Source organism: Lissotriton vulgaris, chromosome 11, assembly GCF_964263255.1.
Source record: "Lissotriton vulgaris chromosome 11, aLisVul1.2, whole genome shotgun sequence".
NCBI lineage: Eukaryota > Metazoa > Chordata > Amphibia > Caudata > Salamandridae > Lissotriton > Lissotriton vulgaris.
Genome location: NC_141699.1, coordinates 375,190,155 through 375,210,324, shown reverse-complemented (window position 1 = coordinate 375,210,324; position 20,170 = coordinate 375,190,155). Strand labels below are relative to the sequence as shown.

Below are 20,170 nucleotides of genomic sequence, written 5' to 3'. Positions count from 1 at the left end.
ACAATTGGTAAGCCTATGGGCGGGCTGAAACCACTGATTGTATGTATACAACATGTCTCATACTGAGACCTGTCAGGCCAAAACCTAAAAAGTGGTCTGCAAAACATACATAGTTCCGACCATAATTACTAGCTCATAATCTTTATACTTATACAGCACTGTTCCAAATTTGCTTTCATACAACTTTCATCGTTCCTTCTCTTGCATACGACCCGCTTAATGTGTAAGCCACCATGTACAATGATCACCGTCAGTTTGATGAAGTGACTTTACCGGTATGACACGGAGATTCACATTAGACAGCCACGAGCCTCTCATTGGCCTGATAATTAAAGAAGGGAGATGTAAAGCGCAATGACGTACTACTGCGGGTCATAGCGCTGTGAAAATACGGACACGCTCTTGGAGACTAGGAACTAGGATCCAGTCGGAGAGTTGACTCAGTTAAAGTATAGACAGGTAATTAACCGTACAATGTACTGAATAAACTCTAAAATGAAAAGAATACTATATCAAAAATGTACTAAAAGATAATATTTTTTAGTCGAAAAAGTACATAAAAGTAATAATTTAGCATTACTAGTGAACATTCTTGGGAAAGTAAAATACATGAACTAAGAATTGCACGTCTGCACTGTATTACAGATCCGGACTTCTACTTCTTCAAGATGGCGGCAAGGTTGGAAGCAGCAGTTTTTTTTCCCCTTGTCGCTCAGAAATCCACGCCTTTGTAATTGGCAGCCATATTGGATGGACAATTACAACCCCGTTCCGGTCTGAAATGCTGTATGTTTCCCAATGTGTGATGGCAGCTGAGATGTCTTTCTCCGTTTATTAGATCAGCACCGGAAGCGGTGCCAGTGCGGGGATAGAGCGGGTGGTAGGCGGCTAGAGCGGCGCAATATGGCGTCGTACGACATCATCGCCAATCAGCCGGTGGTCATCGATAATGTAAGGAGGAAGGGTGGGGCCGATAGGTTATTGGGCGGATAATGGGAGGAGGGAAGGGTGGTTTTTGGGTGGGAGACAGGTGTCTGTGATAACATTGGGGAAATGGGTGTGGGTACCAATGGGAGCAAGATGCCGAGTTTTGCACACACAAGAAACAGATTAGCTGCAGGATGAACTGTCAGTCACCGAACACGCTTGGAACAAGGGGCTAAGAAAGCGTGATGGGGATTTGATGTATCAACATTTACAGACCGACGTTGCTACTACGAGAGGCCAGGTGGAAAGGAAACGCCCTATTACTTAGTATTGAGGCTGTAAAGAGCGAACTGGCTAAGTAAATGTGCACTTAGTGGTCCAAAGAGGACAAGCGTCTTATTTGTGAGGGGTGAGAAGTGCCAACATTTAGGGTAAGGACTGGGAGGCGTGGGTGGAGAACTTAGAAGCCACATCACCAAGTGACCGGTATAATTGGGGGAAGGTAAACTGGCCACATCTTCCAGTGTCCTGTATTATGGGTGGAGGTAAACGTGCCAAAATACCTACTGACAGTAGACGTGTGGACCCTGAAGAGACGAGAAGCACATAAACACAAAGATATGCTAACATCTAGGACTAACCACTTCCAGAAGATTGGGGCGTTAAGTGATTGCTAGCGTTGGGATGTAAATGATTCATATTTGGTTAAATCTCTTGATACGAGAACACTTCGTGCATGAATACTCTGACGGAGTTTAGTTAAGGCTGCCATATTGGTCCTTTAAGCAAGCAAATTCAACATATACATTAGAAAAAAAAGTGATGTTGGAAAAGGAAAATCAATAAATACAATGTGACACATTTTTGGTAACTTTGTCTCCGAAAAAAATACAGTGTCAGAAGATCTGCACCTTATGAGCTTTAGGACTGGGCGTCATGGGATAGCAGGGTTGAGCATAAAATTTCACCTTGGGGGTTGAAGCAAAGGAAGGAAAATAATGCGAACAAATATTTTCATTAAAAAACAAAACAAATATCTTTATATCTATCTCCAGGCCTGCATGAATGCAGTTGTACAGCATAAGCATAGAAGTGAAGTGAGCGGACCAAAATATCATAACAAGAAAATATAACATTTTTTTTTAAACCACCCCTAAAGTGGGATTCACAATAAGCTCCAGACAGCAGTTTAAGGATATCTTATCCAAACAGCTGTTGGTCTGGCAAACTTGAAAATAAAAAATGATCCATCAGCTTAAGTTGTCTGAAGGGTGCTGGATGCCGCTGGATTATTGCTCTCTCAATTAGTTCTACTTGGGTAATTAAATCCTTACTGAGTAAATGCAAATAGTATACTAAGAGAAGGAATCCATTTTAGAGACTTATCTGGATTGTAAGAGACCTATAACAATGTAGAACTCAATTACTGTCATGGGACATGGGCGAGTTAAAACATGGGATGCCTCGCTTGCCATTTTTTTATGTGAATGTCATATAATATGCATGAACCACAGTGCGGTGAAGCTTTGATGTTGCAGAATTTCTTGACTATTAGCAGTTAACCTAAATTGTCACCCAAGTCTGGTTTATATAAGTAGTATTGTATTGTATATGGCTTTATAAAGGTTAACAATCACCCTACAGGTACCCTGGCGCTATGACGTAACGCAAACAATCATTAGACTAAACTGGTTGAATTCTCATAGCACGTAGAAGCAGGGGATCGATTTCTGGAACACATCACAGGAGGCCAAGGATCAATTTCTGGGAAACAGCCATGTTTTGATCCTTTTCCTAAACAGAGACAGAGTGTTACATCGTCTGATGTCAAGTGGTAATTCATTCCATAGTTTTGCAGCAGCAACACTGAAAGCTCTCCCTCCCATTCTGACCTTGTTGACCATTGACACCTTCGCTAGATAGGCGGAAGAGGAGCGGATTCTACGAATGGGAGTATACCAGACCAGTTTCTTCTGTAAAGGTTTAGGGCCAAGTCCATGCAAGGTCCTAGCTACTATACACAAGGACTTGAAATGTATTATTTGTTTCACTGGGAGCCAGTGTAGCTCAGCTAAGCATAGTGATGCAGAAGAATCTCATGGTCTGGACAAGACTAATTTGTCCGCCATATTCTGGACATGCTGCAATCGATGACTCAGATACTTAGGGGACTCCAACAATAGGGCATTGCAGTCTGCTTAGAATGGCACCTTGCACTATTGGGGTTCTGGGTGAATTTGAAAGCAGCAAAAGAATCTTTCTCAGTGCTCTAATCAGACCAAAACAGCACCCCACTGTTTTATTCACTTGTGTCTACAGTGACAGATTGGCACAGAACATAACTCCTAAATTGCTCGCTGTTTTAGTCGGAACTAGAGGAGACGAAGTAGTAATGGGCCAGAAATTATGAGGGAGAGGCCGGGGGACCTTCCCCACTGTACAGTGTAAAATTTCGGTTTTGTCCGAATTAAATTGTAGGGAGTTGCCATGAAGCCACCGCTCAGTGTCATGCATACAGGCATGAAAATCCTCAAAGGCATTTGCTTGAGTTCCATCAAGGGACAGAATAATCTGGGTGTCATCAGCAGAGTTCACAAATTTTACAATGTGAGCCCAGATTATATTGATCAGTGGTTTCAGATAGACATTGAACAAAATTGGGCTGATGGCAGACCCTTGAGGGACACCATACCAGATAGTAGTGGGCTAGGATTTCAAGGGAAGGATGTTACAAGGGGCCACTCATCTCTACAAATGTTTGAGCTTACATTGGTTCATCAAAGATATTAGGTAAAACAATACGTTTAACTATCTACTTTTCTCCAAGAGTGGTAACTGATTTGAACTTCTTAGGTAGTATTTTGTCCACTATCAAGCAAATAATTTCATACTATGTATATTACGTATAGGGGAGTGTATGCAGAGAGGAGAGTTAGATGGGATGTGGCACTGAAAACACACAGTTTTATCTGTGGGGCCATTCAGTTATAAACACATTCCTTAAGAGCATATTGCTGAAGGACGTTCTTGTTCTTTATTGTGGTGGGGCTTGTACTACAGAAATTTATAGCCCATTGAGTAAAGCCCCGTATTTTTCTTTTTTTTTCTCCTTAATTTCAAATGTAATTTAGTAAAAAAAAATAGATTTTCTGAGATCAAATTGAATTCAATTTGATAACTCTAATGAAATCGCCGGTAAGGCCGAACTTCTATCTCGATTGCTATGAAAAACAAGACGCAAAATAGAGTTACGGCTTGAGGTAAAAAAACAAACAGTTTAATGCTTGGTCTTATCTACATAGGGTTTTAAAACCAATGATTCAAATATTTTTGGGAAACTAGTGAATTTAGTAAGGATAGCTAGAAGCCCTTATTTTCACATTAGTATAGACGCCTAGAACTATTTTGTTGGGGACCTGGGAGGGGTCCATTGCAACAGGGAGTAACAAAAGTTAAAATTGACATACCTGGATTACTTGTCCGTGTCGACTTTGGCTTAACAGGATAGCTATTGCATTGATACAAACAGATTTGAAAAATTGGACTAAGTTACTTTTTCTTTTCTATAAAAGATATAATCTGTTGACAAGGGATCCATCCATAATCGGATTAATCGGTTTTAGTTAAAACTTCTAAGTTAAACAAGGATGATGAGAAAAACCAACAATGACATAGCAGACTCGACTCTGGACCCCCCAGACCCAACTCTAAAGCTAATATTGCATTTATCTGGGGAGTTGTCACACCCCAAACACCCATCTAAAGCTGTGCCCCGGACGTATGGTTTTCGGTGTTTATCATAACTGTAGTTGCTTTCTTTACGTACTTGTAGATAAAAAAAAAAAAATCTCGGTCATAGATGCATTACTGGCTGGTTGTTAAATTTATTGCATGTTATTTACAATGTCATTCTCTGTTCGAGCTTCTGTCACCTTCCACATTCTAAAGTAAGCATTGGTGGCTTCCTTTTGAAGTCTTTGGCGGCTTCTTTTTGAAGTCTTTGGCGAGTCTAGTCCGAGAGAGTAACTTAACTATCCAATCTTCGTGTTTTGCTATTGGTGGCCCCGGAACTCCATTGGTAAATGACCGTATTTACACGGGACGCAACTCGGTAACCATTGATTGTACGGGAACCTCCAAAAAGTACTTGCAACTTTCTGTTTGTATGGCGTAATGCAAAGCGCCATGGCATCTTTCTTCTTGAATACCATTGGTCACCATGTATGGGTTTACTGTACTGTTGGTCACTATGAGTGGAGCTGTGAAAAGGAAAACATGTATACTGTTTGTAAGGTGGGCTACTTGACTGCAGCTCACCTTCTGCAGTGTGTAAAGCTCCCTCCTTCGAGTTTGTGCATAATAGTATCTTTCAACAGTGCTGTGATCACTGTACTGAGGAAATGTAATCAGTTTTTAGAAGCCGCCTATTTGCCCTAACTCCAAAGTGACTGCAGTCTGCTGGAATTTTACAGTACCTGTATCTATATGAGGAACAGTGATGGATTTGTTTGTAACCATTTATAGAAGACTTATCTTACGCAGTGGTAATGTAGAAGCGGAGTTCCTCATATGGAGGAATATCTTTTCTGTAGTAAGTGCTCATGTACTGCACACCAGCTTGCAGAAACAGCCCATCAATTTTTATGAAGAATGGTATGCCTTTATCCTGTTTTCAGTAGCTACTCTTTATAGTGAGTATACAGTGCCAGCACATTTGTCTGCAGTAACCGATGCTTGTAGATAGTGCATTGTCTGTACCCCATTCTAGAAATACTTTTCTTCTCTAAAAGTGCTCACTATCTGTACCGAAGTTTCTTTGAATTTCCGACCTTTCAAAGAGAATGAAGCCTGTGCTCCACTCTTTCCTTCAGCCACTGCTATAATTGTTGGTGTGTGTGGTGCTTGTTTAAATTCATTCTCGAAGATAGAACACAGTGCTTTCATACGTGTTTGGCAGGATCTCCCTTTGCAGTTAGGACAGTGCTTACTGTAATGCGGGGACTGTTATTTTAAAAGAAATATGCAGCGCCTGGCACCAGTCTCCATGTACAGCCTTTGCAGAGATTGATAACACAGCCTCAAGCACACGCAAGAGATTCAAATGACAGTTCAGTCAATATACGATAATTTAAGCATCAGATGTTGTTTTTTAGCGGTTTTGTTTTCGGCCTCTTGACCACTCACTTTGCAGAGTGTGCACAGTCCACTGTGTTTGGTTCTTTGCATCCTGCAAAGATTGTCAAGGCGCCTAATACTAATGAAGTATGCGTGGGATGTGCTTCACAAACACTGTGCTCCACCACGTTAAGGAGAGAAGTGATCACATAGATACCTGATTGACATGAACTGCTGCACTCTAGAAGGAGAATTCATTTTATCCGAATTTCTCATGGGATTGATTGGAGGGAGCTCAGTGTGGTGGCCAAAAATGGTTAACTACTCTGGTCCATGTCCTGTAACTCTTATTTGTGATCGTCCCGCCTTATAATGCAGAAGCAGATAAGTGCCCAGCTGTTTTCAGAATGAATTCTTGAGCATGTAGGTCTTCATCCCATCTAGAATGGTGCCTTAACACAGTAAAGAGTGGTTTCTGAACATGGTAACTAGTAGTGAAGCCTAGCCAAGTTGGATTATGTGGGCATTCAGTGTTAGCGATCTGAGTTCCTGAGGTTAGTACATGGGCAACCCTGTGCATGAGGTCTATACACCAAAGCCCCTATTGCTGACATGGTCCGGTGTATATGAGATTGACTCTTTGGGGGCCTTGTCGGTGTGGTTGGTCTTCTTTTACAATGAAATTTACATGAAATTAGCCTGGGGTCAAAATGTACTTACCTTAGGGGGACGTGTTTATGATCTTGGCCTGTGTTTAAAGGGTTTTTGTGTGAGAGAAGCAATTTATGTTTAATGATCCTAGATCAGCTGTATGTGTGGGTTCTTCTGACTCCTAACCAGTAACATTTTACTTCTGCAGGGTTCAGGCGTTGTGAAAGCGGGGTTTGCTGGAGATCAAATACCCAAATACTGCTTTCCAAACTTGTAAGTATGACTGCACAACTTAGACACAACTCACCACCATGTTGACACAGTTCTAACAATGCTGCATGTACTGAACACTAAGCTGGGCGTTGCAACATTGATGGTCTTACTTTACCACCCTGACATCTAAGGTTATCCGGGCACATCTTTCATTTTGGTAGCTTACTGTAGTGACTCGCATATCTTGAATAGGAAAGCCAACATATTGCTACTGTGCCTTTTGCTTTCAGACCCTAACCTTGACATGCCTTTGTTGTATATGATAACTTTTTAGGTCTCGACCTCTGCCAATGCGCTTGAGCATTGCAGATGTCAAGATTTATAGTAGGCGAAACAAACTCTTGAAACCAGTGAGGATTGTCCCCAATGCATGTGAGGTACTCAAGTGCGACGCTTCCCCAGCGCGCGCTTGGCCTCACTTCTCTATCACACCCCATATGGTGTTCCCTCCCACTCGCTCGCACATCAAAGGCTGCTGCTCCCCCGCCAATGCGTTCCCGCCCCCCACAGTAATGCCAAGAGCTTGTTTTTTGTATTGCCGCGCGTTGTCACTTTTAAAGCTGCGCAGCGCCAATGCTTGTTTTGGGTAGGGACGCTGAGCCGAGTCCGAGACTTGAACTAGGATCTCCCGATCCAAAGTCAGCAGCCGTGGCATTTGGGCCACAACATTTACCGAAGTCCTTCTAGATTGTGCGCATCTCAAGTTTCAAAGGTATGTAAATACCATAATTGAAATATGGCCACTAAAAGAGTTAGGCTTCTTTCTAACTTCTCTTTAATCTAATGACGGCAGCGCTCCTTGCATCTAAGTTCAGGTTGATTTTCAAGCGGCCCCTGCTTCAGTCTATACCAGGGTTCTTCAAACTGTGGGGCGCGGCCCCATCCCAGGGGGGGCGCGCGCTCACTCCGATCTTCCCTTTGTGCCCGTTCCTTTGTCTGGGTGATTCTCCCAGGAGGGGGCCAATTCAATAGCTTTGGCTGCAGTGCAGGCAAGGAGTCTCCTCTGCTAAAAACGAAAGCAAACAAACAGACACGCTTTCAGCTTTAGCAGAGGAGACCTCTTGCCTCCCGCTGAAGCTGTCGACTCCGTGAATTGGCCCCCCCCCCCCCCCCCCCCCCCGGGAGAGTTAGCTCTTCCAGAAGGGAGAGAAGGTTTCCGGAGAGGGTTTGAGGCACAGGCGGGTGGGCTCTGGCCCAGGGCCCCAACCTTTCAAGGGGGTTGGGAGGGAGGGGGGCGGGATGGATGGGTGGGTGGATGGATGAGTGGGGGGTTGAGTGGGTGGGCGAATGAGTGACTGGGTAGATGGATGAGTGGGTGGGGGATGGCTGGAATGGCTGGATGGGTGAGAGGGTGGGTGGTTGGATGGATGGGTGGAGGAGTGGATGGATGGGTGGAGGAGTGGATGGATGGGTGGAGGAGTGGATGGATGGGTGGAGGAGTGGATGGATGGGTGGAAGAGTGGATGGATGAATGGAGGAGTGGATGGATGAGTGGGAGGATTGCTTGGGTGAAGGGGTGAGTGGTTGGATGGATGAGTGGGTGGATGGATGGGTGGAAGAGTGGATGGATTGGTGAGGGGATGGATTGGGTGAAGGGATGGATGGATGGATGATGGATGGATGGGTGAGGGGGTGGATGGATGGGTGAGAGGATGGATGGATGGAGGGATGGATGGTAGATGGGTTTGCAAGTAAATGTAAATGTATTGGCATTTATATAGCGCACTACTTACCCGTAGGGTCCCAAGGCGCTTCGACCGCTGCAAAACCCTTCCTGGCTTCCCTGAGAGATGGTCCCTTAATGGGTATCTCCAGGGTGAGACCAGGCATCCCCGGCGGTCTGGTGGGGCCGTTAGTGAAGATGAGGCAAGCTAATGCCCAGAGTTGCCGAGTGTGATCGCTGATCAGAGTGGGCACCGAGTCGAGAGAATTATCGAATCCGCTGACCCTGGTCCAGAAACCTGCCGCGCCGGGAGTCGAACCCTGGTCCCGGGCCGTCCTCTGCTCTCGGGTCTGCCGCCTCTAACCAGTGAGCCACACTACTTCAAGTGGTTGAAGGGGTTTGGATGTGGATGGGGCACAGATGGAGGGACGGAATGAATGGTGGGGGAGTTGGTGGATGACCAGGTGTACATGATGGATGGGGAGGGTTGTGATGACTTCCTTTGCCTTGGAGGATTGTGTTTTGAGCTGTGTGGTACGCCTCTGTTGTTTCGCCACACCCACTCACAGGCCTGCAGTTTGCTAGGCACTCTTGTTGTGTTGAGCATTGTTTGCCGGATATGGCCCGTGGTGTGCGCATTGCAGTCGATCATGTGGTGTGCCGGATTCCCGAGGTTTTGTCGGGTGGTGGGGGGGCCCAACATCTGGGGGAATTCAGCTGGGGGGGCTCAACCTGGAAAAGTTTGAATACCTCTGGTCTATACTTATCCGCCGATATTGTGCCCTCAGCGTGTTCGTTTGAAGTGTATAGTTCCAGTCGCCACCTCTGTTCTGTTATATGCGGTACTGTCCGGGTCACTAAGGGGCATCTGCTGCTGTAAATCCTCATCTCCGAAGGACTGCGTATTTAGGGGCAGGTTCCATCTAATCAGGCGTGGCGGCTCTGCGCTGCAGCTTTCGTAGCGTTTTAAGGAGTAGGTCAGAGAGCAAGGGAAGGGGAATTCGTTTTTATTTGGCTAAGTCACACTTCTACTGGGTCCTCGTTAACCGTTTTTGGCTCTACACCCACCTCCGTTGTTTACACATGAGGGTAATTGTTGCCTCTCGTGAATGCAGCTAGAAAGAGAATCTCTAATACAGTTTAATCTTCAGCGTCGACCAGAACTAGTCTTAGACGTGCGGGCTAAGTGGCGTTCAGGCTAGGAACACGCCTGTAACACTTCTTTCCAGAGACAAATGCTTTACTGTTCTGGGTTCTGGCGCTTTCAATTTCGTTTGTATTATTATTTTGTGGATTTAAACATAAAAGAATGAAAAAGACAAAAGGAAGAACAGCAATCGCTCTGCTACTCGAGGTGAATGATCAGTATGACCAGTGCGGACGCATTGACTTTTTAAGCGCCTGCTCACGTTTGTAAATGTTGTATTTGTTTCACACATTAGCACCTGTTGTTGAACATTTAATGGAGAATAGGTGAAACTGGCAAATATTGAAATAAGTTCTAACATGTACTAGATATTGCTCGGATTGTATTGCTTCTTTAATACCTCCTCCTTCGAGAACGTTCTTTTGCTATAAGGGCCTGTCAGTATTCAGGAGTCGGTGCAAACATCAATGTTGGTGGAATGGTTGCAATCTTTGTATTCCTCAGTGAAAGGTAATGTGTGAGGCTGGGTGGGCGCGTTTTAAAGTTTGGATAGTTTAAATACTTTCACGCTTATTGTAGTCATGTCCGTTTATGCCGCTTGCGCAGGCTAACTCCCTCTGAGACCTGCTGAGTTCTGTGATGGAGTATGTGGCTTGTGACTATGAGTTGTATATTTGGTGAAGTACGTGGCAATATTGTGGGCATGTGATGACATACACAGAAGGAGGTAACAGTCAGCATAGCATTTCTGCTCAGCACTTATTATTCTAAACACAAGCATTTAAGGGCATACAGTAGTTTCTTTGTTCACAAGGGTTTTCCGTTTCAGGACTCAAAAGTATTTGTACATTTGTGGTTTCCGTTCCTTGAAATAGAGCTGAAAAGAGGTGTTGCAGTAAATATAATATTTAAATCGTTTGTACCATAGCCTTCTTTCCACTGATTCCCCTGGATACCCCGTCTATAGTCCTAAAGTTATTATGGTTATTCTCCGTCCCGTTTCCTCCGCTCCCCTCTTAGCAACAAATAGGGAAATGGTGTGTCTTTGGCACAGTTGTAAGTAAAAAATAATCTAGCACACTAGTAACCACATGCTTCCAATTACCCAATATGTGTGGACAGGCCTAGTGGTGCACACCCAGGTGTCAATACAGGCAATATTCCCGACCAGTCTCACCTGTAGCAGAATATACCGTTTTTAACCTGCATACAAAACAGTGTTCAAAAGTGCTATGCCCCATATTTTTAAATCTGACAAATGACAGTTTTATCTATCTATCAAATGATTTGTTAGTAATTCTTAAACACATGCTTACAGGGGTATTGTGGGCCCACCCACAGGAGTATTGCTGTTTCTCTCCTTGGTATTGGCTGTTTGGTTATCAGTCTGCCTATTGAAGGCTTGCATTGCAATTCATGAGAAATGCATGAGAGACTATTTTACAGCCAGTCATCACGCATAAAATGATTTATGCAAAACATGCAAAAAGCAGCCTTCTTTTTGATGTTTTTTCTAATGCAGAAGCCCTGTTTCTTAAATGTTTTTGCGCAAACGTGATTTTTGAACAGTTATCTCACCGCCAGGTGTACCAATCGGCAACCACCAATTCTTCTGTCCAACCTCTCCTCCCTCCTCCTTTCCATTTGCTATCCACTTCCTTGTTTGCACCACCACTTCCTCCTCCTCCCCACTTACCATCATTTCACTCTCCCCAACGATACTCTATCCTCCTCTCCTCTTGCTGACGTCCATAGCTTTTGGGAGTGTACAGCGGCTCGGTCTGGTTTTTTTTTAGACACAGGGAGATTAAGTGATTTTCCCACAATCACAGGCTATTGAGTCGACGCCGAGATTATTGAGTCCTTGCTCTTCAGTCTATCAGGTTTAAAAAGGCTCAGGACCGCAGGAAGCGACCTCTTGTGCATTTCTGAGGTATTTTGCTGACCCACGGGTTCTCCAGTGATCCACCTCCTCCTCCTCCTCGGGAAGCAGAACAGGCAGATTTAGGCAGCCATCCTATTGGCCTCAGTGGGACGTGAGGTCGATGAAATCCATTTATTGGTTCATATAGCTACTAATAGTATCTTCAAAAGGGGTTTTGTTGCAACATATTTATTTTTTATTCTGCATATTGTAGTGTTTGTATTCCCTTTCCCTCTTCAGATCTCGAAGAGAAAGCAGTGTTTTTTCCCTGAGAAAAATAAAAAGGTTTAAACCAAGAAAAAAGATGGAGTTGTCAACATATTTTGCAACAGAAAAAGAAAGAATGCGCTGTTCGCCCTCACTCTATCTCACGCCCTCACTCTATCAATTGCCCTCACTCTATCTATCTATCTATCTATCTATCTATCTATCGCCCTCACTCTGTCTATCTATCGCCCTCACTCTATCTATCGCCCTCACTCTATCTATCGCCCTCACTCTATCTATCGCCCTCACTCTATCTATCGCCCTCACTCTATCTATCGCCCTCACTCTATCTATTGCCCTCACTCTATCTATTGCCCTCACTCTATCTATCGCCCTCACTCTATCTATCGCCCTCACTCTATCTATCGCCCTCACTCTATCTATCGCCCTCACTCTATCTATCGCCCTCACTCTATCTATCGCCCTCACTCTATCTATCGCCCTCACTCTATCTATCGCCCTCACTCTATCTATCGCCCTCGGTCTGTCTACCTATCTATCGCCCTCGGTCTGTCTACCTATCTATCGCCCTCGGTCTGTCAATCTATCTATCGCCCTCGGTCTGTCTATCTATCTATCGCCCTCGGTCTGTCTATCTATCTATCGCCCTCGGTCTGTCTATCTATCTATCGCCCTCACTCTGTCTATCTATCTATCGCCCTCACTCTGTCTATCTATCTATCGCCTCAGTCTGTCTACCTATCTATCGCCCTCGGTCTGTCTATCTATCTATCGCCCTCGGTCGGTCTATCTATCTATCGCCCTCGGTCTGTCTATCTATCTATCGCCCTCGGTCTGTCTATCTATCTATCGCCCTCGGTCTGTCTATCTATCTATCGCCCTCGGTCTGTCTATCTATCTATCGCCCTCGGTCTGTCTATCTATCTATCGCCCTCACTCTATCTATCTATCTATCTATCGCCCTCACTCTGTCTATCTATCGCCCTCACTCTATCTATCGCCCTCACTCTATCTATCGCCCTCACTCTATCTATCGCCCTCACTCTATCTATCGCCCTCACTCTATCTATCGCCCTCACTCTATTTATCGCCCTCGGTCTGTCTGTCTATCTATCGCCCTCGGTCTGTCTATCTATCTATCGCCCTCGGTCTGTCTATCTATCTATCGCCCTCGGTCTGTCTATCTATCTATCGCCCTCACTCTATCTATCTATCTATCGCCCTCACTCTATCTATCTATCGCCTCAGTCTGTCTATCTATCGCCCTCACTCTATCTATCGCCCTCACTCTATCTATCGCCCTCACTCTATCTATCGCCCTCACTCTATCTATCGCCCTCACTCTATCTATCGCCCTCACTCTATTTATCGCCCTCGGTCTGTCTGTCTATCTATCGCCCTCGGTCTGTCTGTCTATCTATCGCCCTCGGTCTGTCTATCTATCTATCGCCCTCGGTCTGTCTATCTATCTATCGCCCTCGGTCTGTCTACCTATCTATCGCCCTCGGTCTGTCTACCTATCTATCACCCTCGGTCTGTCTGTCTATCTATCGCCCTCGGTCTGTCTGTCTATCTATCGCCCTCGGTCTGTCTGTCTATCTATCGCCCTCGGTCTGTCTACCTATCTATCGCCCTCGGTCTGTCTACCTATCTATCTCCCTCGGTCTATCTATCTATCTATCGCCCTCACTCTATCTATCTATCACACTCTTATTACATCACCACAGCATCACTCGGGGGCACCACAGCATCACTCGGGGGCACCACAACATCACTGAACGCCACAGCATCACACGTCGCCACCACAACATCAATCTGTGCAACCATTCAACAACAACTGGTTCAAATATGTTCTCTCAATGTTTCAAGCTTTATTACAAATGTCACAAAAAGATGTTAATATTTCACTTCTGTTCTTGGATTTTCGTCACAATAAAATACACTGAACATAATCTTCACAAAAGTTATTTACAAAAGTTTAAGCTATTGCTATTATAAATTACAATAACTTTTATTTAAGTATTATTAAAAAAAAATAAAAGCCATTGTTATTTGTAATATCAATACATCTAAGTCACGTAAATACAACACATATTGCATTCCAAATGCTATAGGTGTCACATTTGCGAAAGTTAAAACTATTGGCATTATAAATGACATAGCTATTAATTTCGCTATTTTCAAAACGAACACATAAATAAAAAATGTGTCATTTACAATACCAATAGCTCAAACTTTCCTAATGCGGGACCTATTGCATTGCAAATGCTTGTTTTTGCTGCAAACTGTACCCATGCTAGTGTAGTGTACAATATGTTAAAGTTAAGGATTTTCTAGTTTGGTGAAGTTTGTAGCAGATGCTCAAGAATTCCTCTTCCCTAATTATTGTTGATTAGCAATACAGTTTCTGTTTTTTTTTACTTCAAATTGTGCTTTGCTTGTTTTTTATTTTAGGTAAAACAAAACATGCATGACAACTAGTCTTAATTAAGCATTAATGCAATATACACATTTAAACGATCAACTTGGTAGGGGATCCATGTGTGACTCCTTAACCCTTCTTCCCAACCTAAACTTGAGGACAGCGAAAGTCAAGAACACCAGAGACGGGGCAAATGTTTTCCCTACAATAAGGATGATGGAGGTAGTGCTAGGAGTCATGTGGGGAGTGCCTAACAGAAGTGTGAGGTCCTAGGGGTCTCTTGTGTGCCTCAACACCCTCAAGTGTTAGCTTGTACTGTCGATTGGGGGGGGGTATGGTATAGGCTGGAGGAGTTTGAAGCTATAGCTGTGGACGGCCCTCAAGTGAGGAGGTGTAAAATAGAGATGTACGAATCTTGAGAAATTGTCTATTAGTGGCTACAATCTTGAAATTGCGTTTTGTCTGGGTTAGTTTGTGCATTAATAGCTCCATCTCCAGGAGCTGCCCTACTTCGTCATATCCTAGTGCTCTACATTGAGAGGTCCTCTTTTTCCAAAATAAAACTCTTAAGCTCTCTTGCCAACCCAGCATGTGTAGCATCAATTCCCAATCTTGTGTAATCATTCCAGAGGTTCTTTAAATGTGCCCTAAAACATCTTTCCCGAATGTCTGGACGAACGAGCAGGACCACCAGATGTAGATAAGTTCCCCTGTCATTGCCGTTTCTTCAGCCATACGAGTGTCCTATACTTTATTGTATTTTGTGTGATATGCTTTGAAAAGTCTTAGGGGTGCTCGCTGATCACTGCGACCATATTATTATTATTAAATATTATTTATTTCTAATTGTTTTTATTTTCATTTGTCATTAGAGAACGATGCAACAACCATAACCTTGTAGGTAATAGGGGAACGCTGTAGAAAGGAAAAAGCAAGGGTATAGAGAGAAGGACAGCATGGTAAGGCAAAGTGAGGGGAGCTACGGAGTTCACAATCTGAAGCAGGGCATGATGCATGTGATAGTCGCATGTGCAATAAAACCAGAAGAGAGAAAGATAAAAAGCTGGAATATAAAGGCAGCGGCTTCCTGAACATGTAGTTGTAATTACCTGTTAACATGAACTGTACGTATCTGATAGTCCGGCCCCAGCCCACAGGTCTACTGACAATTGGACAGTGCCGCAGCTCAGTGATGTGCTATGGTATTAGAGTGTGCTGCTAAGTGCTATTCTGTACAGAGTTTTCCCTCTGGTTGATATCTCCTGCACCTGACAAATTTAAGTCTTTGTGACGGAGAAAGGAGCGGAAAGGCTCCCATATGTCTTTGGGAAGTGACTTTATTGCGATCAGCCCCCAGTAGTCAGTTAAGTGCTCTTGACAAAGTTACATCACTCAACCAGGCCTGTATGGTCTGGAGGAGTGGGTTTCCAACCCCAGAATATAGCCACCCTGCGTTTTGCAAAAAGTAACAACATGGCGGTGAGTAGCAGGTATGTCCTTGGCGTTAGGGGATAAATGCACAATAATCGCGAGAATGGTCGTATATACCATCTCCCAGAAGGTCGGCACTCTCGGACTTTGCCATGCACAATAAATAAAGAAGGCTTGAGGTGAGATGCAGTGTAGACAATGCGGATCAAGGACAAGCCCCATTTTGAAGAGTTGTAGTGGGGTGTGATAAAGGCAGTGGAGAAATGTAAAGTGTATTAAGAGCCGCTTATAGTTTGGGGAGAGTAATTCCTACTGACTGCACTACCACTGCTTGTCTGTCCAGGGAGGCTCACAGTCCGCTCCCCCATGTGCTGTCGGTGCAGTGGATTGCATATTGTTGTGTAGGCGAATTATCAATTTGCGGAGAAGTGAGGATATGTTCCAGTGCGGGTAGAGGTGGTGGAGGAGATGGGAAAGTGTTGTCTATCACACAAAAGGCAACCCTGAGTTGGTAATATAGAAGAGTGTCTAGTGTGATGGGGATCAAGGGTGTCATAATCTCAGGATATAGGTCCGAGAACAGCCTAATGTGCTGCCTACTGGTACTTAGGCTGGTGCCCCTGTCCTGCAATGATGACATTTAGGAATGGATAGGGCATATTGACACAGCAGCCCTGCCAGCTTTCTCAAACTCTCCCATGCCCAGCGAATACATGCAACCTTGTCTATTTCTGCCCTCGGAGCTTTGTAATGCAGATCAAGCACCGTTGTCCATGTTCACAGGGATGCATGGTCTGTCTCTATGGGTGTGTGGGGCTGAAATGATGTTGGATAGAGCCAGTAACAAAGAAATTGAGCTTGGATGCATAGTGCATATATCTACATGTCGGATGCTCCCAAGCCGCTCTGTGCAAGCGGTAATGTGAGGAGTTCCCATGAAACGCACAGTTGTTTACATGCCCTGTTACCAAGTTGGATCTTAGACACTTGAAAAACTGGACTGTAAGTGGGAGGGGTATATTAAGGAAAAGGTAGAGAAATTTCGGAAGAACAATCCCCTAAGGTATAGCAACGCGTCCAGCAAGGGACAGAGACAGTTCGGACCTTACATGAATTCTGTCTTCCAGCCATTCGATGGCTCGACAATTGTTTGCATGCCACAATTCCTCAGGCTCATTGCTGAGCCATATATTTAAGTTCCAAACCAGTTGTGTCGCCCATTTCAGAGGGTATTCCTTGTTGAATGGCAGTGTACTATCCGCGAGGGGGAATAGAATTGATTTGGACCAATTGCTTTGTATGCCTGAGTACTCGCCAAATCTCACCCCCCACTCATCAAGGCGGCCCGGTTCTCACGTTGGTCACATGCTTAAAGGTTAGTATCATCTGCATACATCGAGACCGCCAGTCCAATAGTGGTGAAGCAGATGCCCCTGTTTGCGTGGCATTGCTTGAGTCTCTCGCTCCTATTTCTCCATTGCTAATTCAACAAGCATTTGCAATGCAATAGGTCTCGCAGCATTAAAGTTTGAGTTACTGGCATTGTCTATGACAATGCTTTGCATAACTTTTTTTTTAATTTACAATTGGTATATAAACATTGTTTGTGAGTGGTTAGCTGTTGCTAACAGACACCCTCACAGACCTAGAGCACTGCACGGCTCATATACTCGAATTTGCACTGAAATCGTAAGGCTGCAATGCTGATTGAATGCATAGGGCCCAGGGCCCATGCACTCCTGATGTGCAGTCCAGGCCTACCTTACAGAGGGCCCCACCGACTAGCCTTGGGTGTCCACATTAGCGAGCAGCATGGTGCTAAAGCTCCTCCAAGCATCGGGAGGGCTAGTATACAAAGATCGTTCCTGATGGTCCTCGTTTAGGCCATTTCATATACCATCTAAACGTAGAGGGCTCTACCCGCTGTTCTATACGAGCATCAGGTAGCCCGCCCGGGAAAAAATAGCTGCCTGCATTTCGGTGTTTATTACCCCTCTTCGCCAGCTTATCCTCCACCACCAATGATGGACTATCTTTGCCCTCTCTAAGTAGCCCCGGACGCCCTCTGATAACGCCAGCAAATGCCCCTCAAACAAGTATCCCCTCCCGTCATCGAGCTATAAAGAATCATAGCAAACCCACTTCCAAACTTACCTGAACGCACATACTTTACACATCCCGGGCCTCGCCTGCTTTCAGTTACGTCCCAGTTGCTGCGCAGCCAGAGGTAGAAGAGAGCCTACGCGCCTTCCGATGCCTTAGCCAAAGTTGGATTGTGTAGCGCCGCAGCCATCTTGGAATGTGTATCGCCCCTCTCATTGACTGCACATTGAGGAGCACGTATGTAAATGGACACTTTAGTCTACGTTCCCACGTCCTGACTCACAACAGTGCTAGACTCATTCTACTTTCCAAGGTAGTCCTTTTTTTTTTTGTTGTTGCTGTAATGTCCGTCTTAAAAACCTGCCCATGGAACGCTAATATAACCCTAACATGTCAGCACTGGAAGACGTGCCTGCAGAATAATTGTGTGATGGAAAATGAGCTTTTCTGGTAAATTGGGTAATAACGCCTGTCCGCCTGTCAATATCGTAACAGCGTTCTAGTCTCAGACTCTGGGTGACGTCACGTTTTGTGCGACAGAAGATGCCAAATGCCGGCAGAGCAAACAGCTAAAGGAGGTAAGGTGGGGAAAGTGCTTCCTGATTTGCCACTTTCTCATACCTGTCAACATTTCAAGATCAAAATAAGGGTGAAGGGAACCGGCAGTGGAGATACTTGGGGCGGGAACGGAGAAGGTGTTTTCAATTTTTCTTAATACTCGCGGGTCACGTAACGTGCTCCAGTTTCTGGGCAGTGGAAGTGCGCGCGTAAAACGAAACCTATCGTGGGGCGGGACTTCCGTTTTGTGAAGTCAGCGCCCACGGAGTGCCTGGAGGAGTAGTGGTGACGCGGGGCTCCCATGCCTGAGGGAGAGCCCCTCGGTCGGAGGCTGCACAAGTCCGGAGTGCCGGTGAGCGGGGAAGGGGGGGGATGCCTGTATGTGTGTGTGTGTGTCTGTGTGTGCGACGGCGGAGGGGTGGGTGATGTCTCTCCGTGTGTGCATGTGTATGTGTGTGCGCATGCGTGCAGGGGGAGGTGTGCCTGTGTATGTTTGTTGCGCTTCCCAGGAGACAGCCACGGCGAGCGCGTTCGGCCTGCGCCAATCGCCTTTTGCGAGATGCGCGCGGCCAGGTGCTGTCTCCTGGGAAGCACAGTCGGATACAAAAGATCTCTGGCGAGACAGGGCTGTCGCTCTGTTATCGCTACGAGACCTAAAAAGGAGCAGCGGCAGCAGACATCCATGTTGCATACCGTGGATGATCAAGAAGGGGTCTGAGAGCCCATTCAATCGCGTGGTGGGGAGAGTGTAAAGGATTTGTATTAGCCTATAAATTGCAGCTAACGTCAAGATGTGCGAGAAGTGGAAAGAGATCTGCCCATTCCAGAGAGTCGAACGCCTTAGTGATGACTAGAAGGGCACCAATTGCAGAGATCTGGGGGTCGAGGTGGGGCATTAATGCAAAGATGGTGCAGTGCTTGTGCGACATTGAGTGACCAGGAATAAACCTGATTGATTGGGCCTAACTATTGATGGCAGGAGAGGCAACAAGCAGTGTGCGAATACTTTAGCATAGATTTTATTGTCAATGTTTATTATAGAGAGGGCTCTGTATGAATCGCAATGGTCTGCCGGTTTATCCAGTTTAAGGAGCGTTTTTATAACCACCTCTCTCAGCGAGGGAGGTATGGAACCTGTATCCAATGATTCTTTGAACATTGCCATGAGATGGGGTGCTAGCAAAGAGGCATATTCCTTCTAAAACGCAGTTGTTAGGCCGTCAAGTCCTGGACCCTTTTCCCCTGGCAGGCTCATAATGACTTGTTCTATGTCCATCTCGGTAATGGGCAAGTCTAAGTGTGTGCTGTGGGCCCGATCGAGCCACTACAGCTGTATTATGTGGAAGTCCGCAGTTAACTCAGGCGAACCTGGGACAGGGGTGGCAGTATACATTTGGGAATAGATTGAGAACACTACATGTGTTGGCTCCGGTGGAGAGGAAACGAGTTTGGACTTTTCGTCCAGTAGTTCCACCACATAGGTAGAAGCGCACGGTTTGCGGAGCATTCTTGCCAGTGTCTTACCCGGGGTATTGCCCTTTCCAAAACCTCGAGCCGATGCGTCTTGGTGGAGGTAACTGATCTCCCCGTTGGCTTCCTCTTGGAACTTCGATAACTTGTCCCAAATATGGGCCACATTAGTGACATCATGGGACCAGAAATATTCCACATCCTTAGCACAGATGTCCTTCTCGAATTGGGTCAGTCTACTGCTAATGGCTTTTAAGA

The 20,170-nt window shown here is 45.2% G+C and overlaps 1 protein-coding gene across 1 annotated transcript in view; it reads left to right on the top strand.

Annotated features, from left to right (window-relative positions):
* The first annotated feature begins 793 nt into the window (after window positions 1–793).
* The window catches only part of ACTR1B (actin related protein 1B), a 60,916-nt gene continuing 41,539 nt past the window's right edge, over window positions 794–20,170 (top strand). The window contains exons 1-2 of the mRNA XM_086943358.1: window positions 794–951; window positions 6,902–6,966. Coding sequence (XP_086799484.1) covers window positions 904–951; window positions 6,902–6,966 — 113 coding nt within the window. The 5' untranslated portion in view covers window positions 794–903. The remainder of the gene's footprint in view (window positions 952–6,901; window positions 6,967–20,170) is intronic.